General features: G+C 47.3%; 1 protein-coding gene across 2 annotated transcripts; it reads left to right on the forward strand.

Annotated features, from left to right (window-relative positions):
* Nucleotides 1–1,575: 1,575 nt before the first annotated feature.
* On the forward strand, nt 1,576–14,305 carry LOC311031175 (uncharacterized protein). Of its 2 annotated transcripts, none has more exons than XM_084037322.1 (8): nt 1,576–1,810; nt 6,260–6,311; nt 7,450–7,530; nt 9,861–9,973; nt 10,298–10,403; nt 12,374–12,398; nt 12,849–12,944; nt 13,476–14,305. In XM_084037322.1, the coding sequence occupies exons 2-8, from the start codon at nt 6,267–6,269 to the stop codon at nt 14,297–14,299; spliced, it is 1,290 nt and encodes a 429-aa protein (XP_083893448.1). In that variant the 5' UTR covers nt 1,576–1,810; nt 6,260–6,266; the 3' UTR covers nt 14,300–14,305. The 2 variants fall into 2 exon arrangements, with proteins under 2 accessions (XP_083893448.1, XP_083893449.1); XM_084037323.1 differs by having other exon boundaries at nt 1,577–1,810; nt 12,870–12,944.
* The last annotated feature ends 961 nt before the right edge of the window (nt 14,306–15,266 follow it).

The raw sequence follows: 15,266 nt of genomic DNA on the forward strand, positions 1-15,266 counted from the left end.
ATGTACAATGTGTGTTAAACGGTGTATGACAATTATCTAGAGAAGCAGATTGGACTTTAGTTGTGCATCGCTTTGCTTGATATGTAGGTCTCTTAATCATTGACAGCGCTCCGCTGGAAATGTAGGGCATCTCCGCCTCCCCGAGTGCAACGCTCAATTATTCCTCCAATAACGCACGCTGATTTCATGAGCTCTGTGAAGATCGCTGCGCAGTGTTGGATTCATCCGTTCCACTCGTTATCTTTGTATTGGTTGAGTTATTGCATCGAGCTGGATTCGCTGCGGCTGCACCATGGCAACATCTAAATAACGGCCTGCCAGAGGTGATGACCCCCAGCATTCAGTTATGACGCCGCCATGCAACGATAAGTGTGTGAGCTCCTACATCACACACACACACACTTGCAGAGACTGTAGCCAGGTCAGTTTGGGAAAAACAGCTGGCCGCACGTTGTCCAAACATTACATTGTTCTTCACATCATTTGTATGATGACAGCTGCTCCCCGACTCTGTGCCGACTACAGCAGGGTTTAGAGAACACATCATATTCCTTTCCAGCAGAGACTCAGACATGCAGGAGTGCTTGGAGAAAGTTTGAGCGTGCACAGGGAGCAGCAACGCACTCAGCGAGCGGCGTTGCGTTCCACTGATCTGCTGTTTGAGGAGGGGGGGGGGGTTAAACAGCGTGAGGCTGCAGGGGGCAGCGTTGGCCCCGCTGGGGAAGCACCGGCGTCCCTTCTTCCTAATTAACAAGCACTCGACAGAGCCGCTCAGACAAACAAGGCAGCCGAGCACACAGCAGCCATCTGCAGCAGCAGCAGCGTCTGCCGGAGCTTTGATGCTGATTTGAGCCAATGTTGAAGCAAAGTCACGCTGACACACGACGGCTCACAATCTGCGCCGCGAGATGACACGTCTGCACAAATAAACCCATCTGATGCTGGAGGAGGACCGAGCATGAAATCAAAGCACAATATTCCCACGCAACGAGACGGAGTCACCTGTGTGGAAAGGAGGTGATGTAACGGGATGTCAATGTATAGATGAACAGACACGAGCACGGCGGGTGATGAGAGAGCGATGCCTGGCCTCACTGGAATGCAGTTAAGCGTTCAGTGTGTGTCATGTACCCCCCCCCCCCCCCCCCCCATCCGAGGCTCTCTGGTGTCAGCTGAGAACAACTCTCCCGTTACTGATCAACACTGGGATCTCACAGAAACTGCAGAACAGTTACTTCACGTCACAATCACACGTAACCGGGCAACACGTCTTTGTGGTTGGGGTTTAAAAAGAGAGTTTTTCACATCTACACCATGATATCGAACTAGACAGATTTCGCCCGTCACGATACGGACGATCATCTCGTTAACAGATGATCGTCCCATCCCACGCCGTGACTGTACCTTTAAAAGCAGAAGCAGACAGCAGCTGGGCTCTCGTGTACCACCGATGCTTAAACACTTCACACCCACTCTCATCACTTCTCGCCCGACCTGAGCAGTTAACGGGAAGTGACAGCTGTAAAAGGCCATTTTGAACCCCCGAGGAGGAGAAAGGTTGGGGAAGATGAGATGCCGCCCCTCCTGCGAGCAGCACAGACTTTGTAATCCATGTTGTCTGCCTTTCCTTCGGCTTGCACACAATACTCCGTGTGCACTTCTAACTGTGTGCATCAGCCGCCTCGGTAAACATTTCACTTGTTGCAAGCAGCTTCCAGCTTGAATAGAAAGGTTTGGATGAGAAGATCAAAAGCGATAAAAAGGTAGAGACAGCCGGCACTGTGAGGAAGGTGAAGGTGTTTTTTTAACGGTGAGGGGAATTATGTTTTTGAATTTCATTCTTTAATGAGACTGTGTTGATAAATAAGTCATGGGCATTCTCAGCTCTGCTTATTTATGAAATATGAATTAGGTGCATGTCCTTCAGCTCCATTGAAGCAGAAGCGTAGCATTGTTCCCGACTGTAGAATGTGTGAAAGCAGCAGCTCGTATGAAATATCCAGGCCGACACCTCGGACAGATATTTGAAACATCTCAGTTTCTTTTTTAACCGCGGCTCAACTTTCAAGGCTACGAGGCCGTAAACAGGATATCGGCTGTAAAGTTGGGCGTTTTGACACGGCGGTCGACAGGTATTTGAAGAACTGCTGCATTTCTCAGCACTGGATGTTTTCACTCGGTTACACTTGTACAAAAAAAAAATACATGATGAACACGATGTAATTCTTACTTTAACAGTAAAGGCACTCAAATTCTGGCATATTGTCAATAAAAACAAATAAATAACAAAAAGTAAATAACAGAAAGGCCTCTAATGGAATGTAAATGTCAGGTTGGCAGCGATAAACACTGAAACATGAGTTAAGCCCCGATTATGCTTCCGCGTAGTGATCACGCAACGGCAACGCAACGGCCACGCAGTTGCTTGGAGACCGTGATGGTTCTGCGTTGGGTTTACGTGTCGAAATGCAATTCAATGCCACACCGGTAGAGGGCGCTATGTTTTTTGTAAAGACTGACCGACCGACCGAGACTCTTGACGTATATCGTCGTTAGCTTCGTTATAGCCTATTTGTTTACTTTCCGGCTTTAAACGTCCACAATTTTTCAGAACTTGGTGTTTTATTTCTTTGTGCAAAAGCGAGAAGGTGCAAACAATAAAACGAGGTGCAAACAATAAAAGTAGCCTTTTAAAAGTTTAAATGGCGGTGTTTATGAGTGGAAACCGGATAGCGGTCTCCAGCGGATGTAGTTAGCGGACCAATCACAGCCAATGCCGCTGCGTTGGTGTTGCGTCGCCTCGACGCGCGTCTAGGATTTTTGGGAGGTGCACGTCAGGCCCTTGCGTTGGACGTAAGGGGGGTCCGCAAGGACGTAAGGGGTCCGCAAGCCCCCTTGCGTTGTGTCGACGCGGAAGCATAACTTGGGCTTTACTTGCTTGGTGTGAACGTGCAGTGGGAGGAGCCTGAACTTTTGTTTCATTGAAATGTTTGCGGTGTATCCACAGGTGAGCCAGACTTCAGTTTAACAGTGTTGGCCTCCAGGTTTAGGTGGTTTAATCTGGTCTTGATATTATTTTTAAACGCAATAATATAACTCCTCTTTGTCGCTCGAGTGATTTTGCGTCATAGAAACAAAGTGGCGGCCTCCTGAACGGCTGCAGCTCTGTTCTTTGGACCGTGGGGGTTTCTCCTGGGTCACAAACCTCCATGGAATTCAATGCACATCCATTGCCTTCATCTTCGTGCTCCCATCCTCTTCACCACGACTCTGGCCCTTCTTGTCGTCTAGCTCTGGGGTCGTCTCGCTGTCCGGGTCTGTCTCAGTGTTTCCAGAGGAAATGATACGTACGGTCTCAAATGATCAGCATCCATCATGTAAGGCCGTTTCCACGGGGCCACCATGAGAATGATGGCGTCTGTGAAAACACTCGCCGCGCTGCCAAACGAAACATCAACCAGCCCAAGTCGCCCGTCTCTGATCTCATTAGCCTCCGGGCGACGCACCCACCACGCGCACACAACCGTATCCATCCGCCCTCGCTCCGAGGCGGTGTGTTCGCCGCTGTGTGTGTGCACGTGAGGCGTTCAGGATCCTGTCATGAGGAGATGGCAGTTCCCCCGGGCTTTCCTGTGACCTTGTGCTTCTCAATGAGCTTCTTTCTCGTACTCCCAGCGGGGCTCCTCGTCTCCCGAACAGTCGCAGCTCCTCGTTATTCCTCCTTCATATGTCACAAAAACAGAAACGCAGTGCACTTCCCACCGGTGGAGTCCGCCGAGGTTGTTTGCGTGTCACGGATCTAATTTGTCTTGATCTTTGCGTCTCCTTTGATCCCCGCCGTTCCGCGTATGAGATCACTCGGCGTTCTGTGACAAAGTTCTGTCAGCGAGACTACGAAGGAACACGACAGCGCTCCAACTCATCCTGCTGCGTTCCACTTCACAACGACTGCCTTTTGTGTTGCCTCCCATGTTTGTGAAGTGTATCATTGTTGAGCATTAGCATGCTGCTATAACCGCCCGCACCCTTCTGGGGAGGCTTTCCTCCAGATTTTCCAGCCTGGCTGCAAGGATTTATGGGATTTGGATTTTATTGTCGTAGCCGAGACAACAAAACGCAGCAAACAGCAAAGTGTATATAGATTCATATAAATATGGATGAATGAGACGAATAGATCTACACGGGAGGAAAAATGTGCCACTGAATGCAATTAGCTTTGAAATGTACAATATGCATGATAAACCAGTCACACATACAACAGGGAGATTAGTAAACATGTACAGTGGAGAAAACAGGATATCTGCAGGCACTGAGAGGCTGGAACTAGTCCTTTTCTTTTTTGCATTTTCAAATTAAAGTGTACTGAACGGTTAGTGATGGCAGTTACTCTGTGATATCTATCTAAAGCTTGACAACGTTAACTAGCATTAGCCACCATATGAGTATAAGTAGTTGCCCTCCCCTGTTCCCCCTCATCTCCCCTCCGCTCTCCCCCCTGTACAACAGCTGCACCTCAGAACATCGCGGAGCCCCACGCGCCCCCATTGACCCGTTTGTGGCCGACCCCTCCCGGATGCAAACTTTTTGAATCACTTCCCTCTGATCAGGACCAAAACCTCTTACCATCTGCAACTGGCCTCGTCAACAAGGCCCAGGACCCTACTGACATGCGCTCTTATTCTGAAATTCATTCAGATCTTCTCTGAGCTCCACCTGCATCCATTACCACAGCACCATTAACAAAGAGAATTCAAAATATGACTTTTTATGACCATAAATAGTTGTCAACCATATCTTCATAGAGAATAATTATTTGCAGAGACAAGAAGACGTATATTATTTTTAAATTTCAAAAGGTTGGGAAGCCCAGCGTTACACTGTAATGTTGTCATTTATCCTCTGTGTAATACTCTTAAAGTGATACTTATTCCCTGTAAGGCACATCTGATCCATATGATCACGCTGGGTCAGAAAAAAAGCACGGAGGACTCCGTCACCTCATTTTCAGATGTGAAGTCGAGGCTCTCTAGTTGACTCAGGCTGCACTCGGTATTCCCTTATCTGTGGTGAACTAACAAACAGTAATTAATGGTGAATTATTATACATCTCAAAGGCTTTTTAAGCCTTGTGACTTCAAAGAGGCGGCGGCGCTCCGCGGCGAGCGGCTTTGATGTAACGCGAGCGCAGGAAGTCTGAAGTCTGTCACGGGATTACGAACCAAGGAAGCCTTGCTTTTATATTAAGCTTCAACGCACATCCTAATGTCTGTGGAGAAAATTTAATTGAATAGATAACAACTTTGTTAAAAAAAAATTGGTTTGTTCCAGGTCACAGTATGAGCAGCATTTAATGAATTTTTTTTTCTTCTCCCACGACCTTTATGTTGGTTTCTCCAGGGCCACAGTTTATGAAACCTGATTGCGACAGGTGGAGCTAAAGTACACTTTACTGCCCGGAGCGCTTGGAGAAAAGTTCAGAGGTCAAGTTAAATGTGTGAGGAATGTGAGCTATATCTATCTATAGATGTCTCCCTCCCACTGTGCCCAGCTAAACTGAGCCTGGTCCTGGCAACGGTTTAGATACTTCATCTGGGAGTCAGGGTGTGAAACTGATCAATATCTGTAGTACAGTGGAGTCTCTTTACCACTCGGCCTCCTCTTTGTTCCAATGAGTGCTCCTCCATCAATCAATAATTCTATCAACCTGCCTCCTCGCTGTTGTGGAGAGGAGTCCGGCTCTGAGATACTGAATGCTGGCAGGGACACCTTTTCCTTTCGGTGACCTCGGCTTATCACTGAATCGGCTGCAGCAAACAGAGGTGTCCTCTCATCTCAGCGTGGCTGGCATGCCAGAGATAACGCGGCTGATCCAAAGGAATGCTGGGAATCATTTCTTATCAATCAAAGTATCGTCTGTGGAGCCAAAGTCCACTCTGGTTTATCCCTCCGTGCCACAGAGCCCCGCTATGACGAGTCAATCCCACATACTCACATGTGACTGAAGACCACAAGCTAACAACTTATAAAATGCTTGTTTTCTGGAGTTCGGATCGGAGCTAGGCTATGCTAACACCGTAGCTGCTCCATCAACGCTTAAAATAACGTCATGGTGATGCAGTTTATGTGTCTCGGGCTTTTAGTGTGAAAACTGAGACCTTAATGTAAACTAAACAGTAATATACCCTGTTACCTGCATCCATCATAGAACCAGTCCATGTGTCCCCGTTTCATTTACATGATTGCTGTATTTCTTCTGCAGGCCCGTCATGGCTGAGGCAGAGAACTACCAACAAAGGCTGCAAGCCATCACGGTGAGAATGTCTTTTCTTTTAGTCTCTTTACTTTTGCCCTTTTACCGTCCACTTCAGTGCGCCTTGAGCCAACTCGGACCCTCGCATCATGTCAAAATGATCCCGCCGCGCCGTCTTCGTCTCGTGTCACTTCGGTGGAGCGGTCCCACTTGATCGGCACCGCCCGAAGTGAGCGAGCAGAGAGCTAACTTTGTGGTGATCAGTGATCTGTGAAACGAATGGACGGAGGGCCCGAGTGGAGCCTTTTAGACCTCTCCCTAATGTAACATGGGCTTAAACACAAGTGACCCACTTCACCGGGAGGGGTGGTGGGTGGGGGGTGGGGGATGGGGGCTCGGCGTGTTTACAGCTTACATTAGTGGTACACATACCGAGTCAGCATGCATGCAATGTGCTGCGTCACTCAACTATTTCTTTAGGCATCCCTGCACTCCGCCAGCTGTATCTCCTCGCTTTAATCCGTCGGCCACGTCTCCTAAAAATATCCCCCCACCCCTCTCTCCCTCTCTCTCTCTCTCTCATACAGAAGAAGTCCTTGTCTTCAGGGACCATGACTGCAAAGGGGTGTTACTAAAGAATCATATTATAAAAAACCGGGTGTAACCCACCACCATAAGTACAGGGCTATTGGATCAAGTCCTCTCTTTTGTTAGTTACAGTCCTTTTAGTTCACATTAAGCTGCTTTTCATTTTGTTGTTGGAATAATTCACCTTTCCTTTGCTGTTGAGAGATAAGAGCGGGAAGGCTCCTTATGAGTGAGGGGTAAGTCGTGATAACATTCCTAGAATATTGATTACATTTTCTTTTTTGTGAGTGTTAGAGAAATCTGAAGGCAGAGGAGGCAATCTGTCGCATTTTTACATTTACTGTGATAACTGCGGCGGGAAAGTGAAGGGAGTTGGGATTGAGCCTGAAGTGCTTTTAAACAGTGAATTTTACCATCTTGCCTTATCAGCTGTTCTTCCACAGTGGTGCCTCTCTCTCAATAGACTTTGAAAGTCATAACCACCTCGTAGTTTGCTACTTAGCGCCCATCTCCTTGATGACACGCCTCAGCAGCGGTGACAGGAGAGTCTCTTCTCCTTCCCTCCCTCACGCTCCCTCTTCAAGGATTTCACTCTTTTCTCCCGTCACCAGGAAAGGCGTCGGCGGCAGGAAGAAGAGACGAGGCTGACGAGGGAGACGGAGGAGGAGCGGTTGAAGACGGCTCAAGAAAAGGTGATTTAAGCGATGCTGTTTTAAGTTTTTCCAATCGAAGCAAATCCTTCCCAGGTGGTCCCACCCCCGAACTATTCAGAGGAAAAAGTTAGACAGTTTAAGATACCACTGATTCAATCTCTTGTTAAAAGTTAGACTCTCACATGAAGGAAACACGTGAAGCTACAGCCGGCAGTCAGTTAGCTTAGCATAAAGACTGGAAACGGGGGGGAAACGGCTAGCCCGCCTCTGGTAACAAAATCCACCTGCCAGCACCTGCTACCAGCTTCACATTCCCAGCAGACATGGAAGACTGGAATCAATCCTCTCGTCCAAAACATTCCTGTAATGGCGGCTCTTTCTTGTAAACGCCGCGGACACTGAGGCTGTATTTGAAACCGCATACTACCGTACTGCCTACTACATACTGCGTTAGTATATACTGTATACTGCGTACTGAATGTGGGATTCAGTATGCTACTTCAGCAGACCAACGCCGTTCACACCGCAGTATGCAGTATGCAAGTTTCCCAGAATGCATTTCGTGGCGACCAGCAGCGGTAGTTGTAAAACAGGCGAAACGCTGTTTTATTTCCCGCTGTAGCGCTGTTATTATGTCACTTTATTACATTTTAATATTTTTTCATGCGAGAAAGTAACCGTTTAGATCCCCAATGTGCGGTTAGTTTACCCAAATGACGGCTGTTTAGTAATTTGCCTCGATGTTTTCGGAGAAGTGAAGCTCCGGAAGGAGCGGGTCGTCTCAGAGGCAGCAGCCCGTCTCCAGAGGTGTTCCGCCGGCCAACATGCGTCGTCGTCCCGGGGGAGACAGCAAGCCAGTTATCTTAACCGCTGTTTGTAGTGGACAGTATACAGTATAATCTCGGGAGCTCTGCATGTACAGAAATCACCAAATATTAATAAAAAAAACGTTTGAATTAACAGAGTACTTTTTTGTACAACAGCCTGGATTTCTATTGTACCTATATAGCTTTCGTCACAATAATCAAGTAGCCTATGCACTGTTCTTATGTAAACAAATATAACAAATATAAACGCCGTACTGCTCCGTCATTACTCGATTTATCCAGGCTCCAGCGCATTGCATTGTGGGAAACAGTAGGCAGAGTAGACTGGTTGAATGCATACTGGAAATATTCTCCGAATCAGTACGACATCCGGGAACTTTTCGCATACTGCAGATTTTGCTTTTGTTTGCATACTGCATACTACATTTTGGCCAAATCAGTACGTACTAGCAGTATAGTATGCGGTTTCGGATACAGCCTGAGTGCTGGAATCTAGCCATCTTTTATTCCCTCATTTCCAGCTGCTTCATGGTGCGACCCCCACCCTTGTGTTATGTCACTGCGACCCACCCTTGTGTTATGTCACTGCGACCCACCCTCGTGTTATGTCATGTCTTCTGACTTCTGCCAAACTGAGCTGCTTGCTCGCCGACGCCCAGCTCTAATGTTCTGGGTGGGGTCACCCGGACTCCATTATGACCTCGGATTTCCTCACAGAAACTATTTTGACGTGGGTCGGTTGATTGGTTGCACATGTGCATCCCATTCGCTGCAGGACATGCTCCCCTGAAAGTAAACACACAACAACCCTCGTGCTGCAGCGTGCATACTAACAGAGTGCATACTAACAAACAGAGTGCATACTAACAGAGTGCCACACTTCTGCTTTCATCCAACCTCCCGTTGCCTCGGGGCAAGTGCATCGCTGGCGGCGGAGGGATTTAGCCTAGAGGAACAACAACGCCTCCTTCGTGTTCGTGGCGACTAAATGTGAGGAAGAATATGAGCACAGAGTAGACGACGGCATTCATGAGAGCACATGAATACATGCGTCGGATCAATCAGGAGTTCGGGGCTTTGTCAAGTTCCAGATTGTCACTCCAGCTTAGTCGGACACAGTGACAGATTGTGTGGTAACTACGAGGGCAGGACGCCTGGAGGCCGTGACACCTTTTCACTGTCACTCTCAGACAACAGCAGTCTGCCCGCCTTACTCATCCTCGGCCAGATCCAAAGCGGCAGCACCCACAGGCCTCGAGCCAAAACGGCAGAAGAGCGCTGCCAGGTGTCTCGATCCCCCCCGAATGATCGCTTCTGGTCGGCGTTGACGCAGGCGGAGCGGCTCCGAGGGCAGCGGCTTGTTTTCTGTGGTGGAATATGGTGGAACAGGACGCAGACAGTGGAGTCACAGCTGAGCAGGGCTGCCGTCAGTGTGATACTCTGACTTTCTCCCGGTCGGTCGTTGTGAATTGTAATTTCCTTCTTGACTTTTGTTTGAACTGTTCATGATGCTTCCCTTTTGTCATCCTGGTTCTCATGCAGAGGAAGTACTTGAGGGAGCAGTGGCTCAGCGAATCACCTGCCGTCCTTCCTTCCCATGAAAGCGGCGAGCACCGTCCGCCGCCACAGAACGAAGCAGTCGAGCGCACGACAGCGTGAGCCACGTTTTAACAGATCATTCTCCACACTTTGACAATGTTAAAGCACATTTAAATCTATTTAGTCTGCACTCTGCTGGCACACAGATAACAGAAACGCAAGGGTCGCGTTTCTAAAGATGTTATTGGCCATGGAGCGGTATATTCGTCACAGATACACTTCTATATTGACCATGGCGAGATCAAACAGGAGGCAGCCATGTGACAGCTGATGTGATGGATTATAGCCATGCACATAAACACACACACAGTGTTTTTTCTTGGTCTAATGTGCATTTTTCTTATGCTAACAATTATTCCACCCATGCCGATGTGTGTCAGGGAGCCAAGTGAAAGTCAGGAGACGCCCGAGGACGAGGAGCCAGCTGATGCCAGAGAAGAGGAACGAGCCTCCCAAGAACACAACACAGAATCTGTCAACTTTGTGGTGAGGTCGGCAGATGTTTCTAGAGAGACTCAAACACCCGTGAATATGCATCGCATACTTCTGGGACAACGGAATATTTCATCTTACAATATCCAGGTTGCAAAATACAGTTGGAAAAGTCAGAGATATCTTGTAAATAGCCTCAACGTAGTTTAGGATTTGAGCTGCTGTGAAGGCAGTGAGGAAATGAACCGCACCGCATCCCCCTCAGAGGCTTCACATTTTGAAAAACTCGACTGAGGTGAATATGAAATGAGGGGCAAAATGATCTCCTATGTCAAAAGATTCAGATGCTGTTCAGTTTGGCCTCGTGCCACATCCCGAGCAGCCGAGTGTTAAATAAATAAACGTTACAGCAAACAGAAAAGAATCTACGAGCCTCTACAGCTGGGATGTGAGTGCTTCGAATTATGTATCATGAATAAGAAATGGAGAACCGGCGCTGCCGCATAATGATTTATCGCTGCGTGAGTAAATCAACACAGAGTTTTTAGCCCGGAATTTGGTGAACGATGAAACTAACGGCCTCCTTGTTTTTAGTTTGCATGGATATTATTCTAAGGCAACATTATAACTATCACAATAAGTGTGCAAGAGAGGGTTTTTCACAGCCTTTGACAGTCGTGTGGCCTTTTATTTACGGTAGTTTAAACCAAAAACCTTACCTACTCTGCCTCTGATTGGCTAGTTCTCGTTGCCTTCTTCTTGTTAATTTTAGACCTAATGAACATTGGAAGGTTGCTCAGGTTAAAGCGATGGTTCGGAGTAAAATGCACCCTAGGTTATTTCCACCATGACATCCAGCCAAACACATTGCAACACAAAGCATTTTTAGCGATGGTCAACATTGGGCTATCAGCCGAATGGCTTAGTAATGGCACGATGGTACATCTTGTATATCTTGTAAATTACCCCACTAAAAATGCATGGAATGTTACCAAACTTCTGCAGTAGTACACATAGGGTCTGTACTCACAAAACCAGGCATTTGAAAGTTTGTAAGTACATCAGGAGTTTATTTAAAAGAACACTTGCCTGATAGCTTCTATCCTAAGCTGCTAACGCAAACTAACGCTACCGCAGCGTAGACGCTACTTCCGTGTTTACCCAGCTGATGCCGTCACACGAGTTTCACGAGAGAGTATGAAAAAGTTCTGCAGAATTTTTATAAATGCTTGTATTATCAGGTCAACAAGTGTTTTTCATACTCTCGCGTGAAACTCGCATCACGGAAACAGCCTGGTAAACACGGAAATGGCGTCGGCGCAGCGTTAGCGTTAGCAGTTCTTTTGTTCTTTTAAATAAACTCCTGATGTACTTACAAACGTTCAAATTCCTCGTTTTGTGAGTACAGACCCTATGTGTACTACTGCAGAAGTTTGGTAACATTCCATGCATTATCAGTGGGGTAATTTACAAGATATACAAAATGTACCATTAGTGCCAGTACTAAGCCATTCGGCTTCCGAGGTGGTGTTTGGCTGGATGTCATGGTGGAAATGACCTAGGGTGCATTTTACTCCCAACCATCACTTTAATGATTGCATCTTAGATGTGGCATCCTCCTTGTATAGCGCCCTCAGATATCATCCTCATGAAGGGGGAAAAATGTCAAATGTTGCCATGTATACACATCGCCTATATGGATGGAATAAAATCAGATTCATTTATGAAAATGAATGTTGATATAACGCTGCCGACCCCTAGCCTGCATTCATCGTATCTTGCATGCTTGAAACTCTTTAAACTACCGCTTCACTGTACAAGCCCACATTGAGCCAACAGCGCGGCTGAAGTGGCTCCTCAACATGACGGGACTGAGCTCGGTTCACACACTTCTCCGATGATGACTGTGAAAGATTCTCGGGAGAGGAGGGGGGGAGGCGTGTGTTTAAAGCTGCAGACTCTGGCTCTCCGTTAAGTGTCTGACCGTGGAGAGCACTTAAATTGTCTCCTTTCTTTGCCCGCAGGCCGCTGCTGACGAGGACGTACGAGGTAAGGAGTCAGCCGGGCCGCCGCCGTCATTAGCTTACCATCAGCTTCCATCTCTTCTTTGTCACTCTCATGACTACGTCTGCCCACATTCCATTCTCTCCTGACACATGATAATTTAGCAGAACTAAGTCCGTGCTTGAAGAATAGTCATTTAAATCGGGCTGACAGAATGGAGCCGCGGCTGAGAGACGGCTCTGCTCCAAGTGTGACGCCGTCTCTTACATCCAGGAGGGCAAAAGGTCAGCCGAGCCCTCTCAGGCAGCGTACGGCAGAAACACGGAGTCATGCTGACGTCATGTTGGCACATTCAAAGCTCCAGCAAACTAATAAGACTTTGTTTAACTCTTTAATCTCCTTTTTGCGTGAACTATCGATCGTACAAACAAGATGAAAACAAACACTGAACTTATACTGATTTCTGCCTGACATACATTGTAATAAATGCAGTAGAACTTATGTTTTCTTTCCCAGTGAATAAAGAGGATCACCTCTCCATACAAATGGCACAAAGGATGTTTCATGAAAGTGGGCAAGATGGCCGATCAGGTGAGTGACTCTGTTGTAAGTTGTCATAAATGTAGATGTTCAGTATTTAGTATAGTTTAAAGACAAGGCATCAGCCAACACAGAGGTCATGTATTCCATAAAACGTGTGCAGATTAGCTCCTATAAAACACTAAATGGCTTTTTAAAGCTGTGCTTGTGATGATGTGACTGAGCAGTGCTGAAACAGAAATGTTATGAATATATATTGATATACAGAAAGGAAGGCTCCACAGTGAGTTATTTGCATTCGTCCCTCTATTTAATGAGGCTCTGCCTTCAGGGTAAGAGTTGATGGGTCTGAGGTGAAAGGCCTGAGAACATTGTTATATTTAGCTCCACGTTGTTATTTATGTTTGTTCATTTTTTATGTGTGCTGGAGGGCTGTGGAGTAAGAAGCGTGCTGCGTTTGGCTTATAGTGCCGACTCATTAGTTACACACGCTCTGGTCCTGACCGGGCGTTAACCTTTGCACCCGTCACCTTTTACCCATAAGGACTTGACAAATCTCCAACATGTGTCTTTATCCTGCAGTCCTGGGAATGGTGGCAGTGCAGGTGGAGAGAGACCCAAAGACGGGCGCCACCGTGGTCAGGTCTGTGGCGCCCCTGTCCGCGCCGCCCGGCGCTCCGACGGCCACCGCCGTCTTCGACGACGGCAGGAAGAGCGTCCACGCTGTCGGCGGATCGGGAGCTCAGCCCTCGACTGAAGAGCTCGGGCAGATCTTGAGCTTCGTCGATGGGGTTGGTATGAAAGTGCTGCTGGATGAGGTCACCATCACGGCGGACGAGGCGGAGGCGAAGACGCAGCACGTAGATGCCAACAGAGCTCCGGAGGAAAGGGTGGTGTCTTTTTCTACCCATCATGCTGTTTCAAAGGAGGATAGTATGCAGTTGGACAGCTCTAGAGGAGACGACTGGGAAGCTGTGGACCTCCCCGACAGGGAGGATGAAAGAGAGGAGCGAGGCGTCATGGCGGTCAAAGACATTGCAGGAGAGGTCGGTAACGTGGAGGATCTGAGGTTGGAGGAAGGCCCGGTCACTCTCATGTTCATGGGATACACCGACGGTGACCAAGGCGACGGCCAGGAGGACTACGAAGGCATGCTCACCGTGGAGCGAGTGATGATCACCGAGGAAGGAGAAGAACACGTCTTAGGACCTGAAACCTCTGATCCTCCTCAGGCAGAGAAGGAGTCCCAGGTGTTTCAGGACATTCCCCTGGATGGTAACAGGGCGGGAGTTAAAGTCCAGGGGGAGGAGGAGGATGAGGGGCTACATAATTCATCTTCACCCACTGCAGCAGAGGGAGCAGGCACTTCCAAGCGCAAGGCCTGTCAGTGTTGCTCTGTCATGTGAGGACACGATGGACACGATCTGTAAGATTTGTGACGCTACGCGTCGCCGTCTGAATGACTGATAGAAGAGACCAACACCTGGTGTGGTCTCACAATGGTTTTGGCTCTGAGCACCCATCACTTCACATTCACAAAGAAAGGGACGTTCATCATGTTAGCAGCTAACACGATCCACTTCCTCCCTCTGGTGGACAAAGCTGAGAACCTCAACCTGTCCTGCAGACTCATCTCCAACGTCGATGTGCCCGAGGACTTAATTTGTGCCTTAGCAGCAAAATGTTAAAAATATGGAATATGTTTTGCTGTTGTTCAATTTACGAATGCAAAAAGCCAAAGAGCAGAAGAAGCATATTTTTACAGATTTGGATATTAATATTTCTAACAGTTATCATGGCGTCTTTGCGTCTACTTTGATGTTAAAGTCAAAAGTGAAAATGTATTTAAAAAAAAGAGGGATATTTGAAACTTTTGAAGTTGTAAATTGTTACCCACGACGACTCAGGGCTGTAGCTTCCATGTAGGATGAGAATGTGGGCTTTTTAAGGTCCTGAGTTTGTATTCTACATTCACAAATGTTGAGTTTCTTAAAGTCGAGCTGAAATGAAAAATGCCTTTTTAACCCTTTTGGATCACATCCCTGGTCAAATTGTGGACCTATTTAACAATAAATGCAGAAAAGATTACAGCCAATTTATTTCTTTGTATTTTTATATCAAAACCCAATGTTTATTTCTTGCCAACAGAGCCTCGGCACAGAGCTTGAGAAGGTGGTGAGCTCATCGTTTCAATGGTCAAATCAAATTCCTCCTTATGCCCCGCCTCCCGTTTCACTCGTCACCACACGGAAGATAGAAAGTCTGAAAATGAAGATTCAGCCCCACTTTAAGTCAAGTTCAGGTGTATAGTGTGTCAAAGTCCTGGAACTAATAGTTTAATAGTTTGAAGATATTTTTCAGGGCTTAGTTTGA

This window comes from Eutrigla gurnardus, assembly GCF_963514095.1.
Source record: "Eutrigla gurnardus genome assembly, chromosome: 20".
NCBI lineage: Eukaryota > Metazoa > Chordata > Actinopteri > Perciformes > Triglidae > Eutrigla > Eutrigla gurnardus.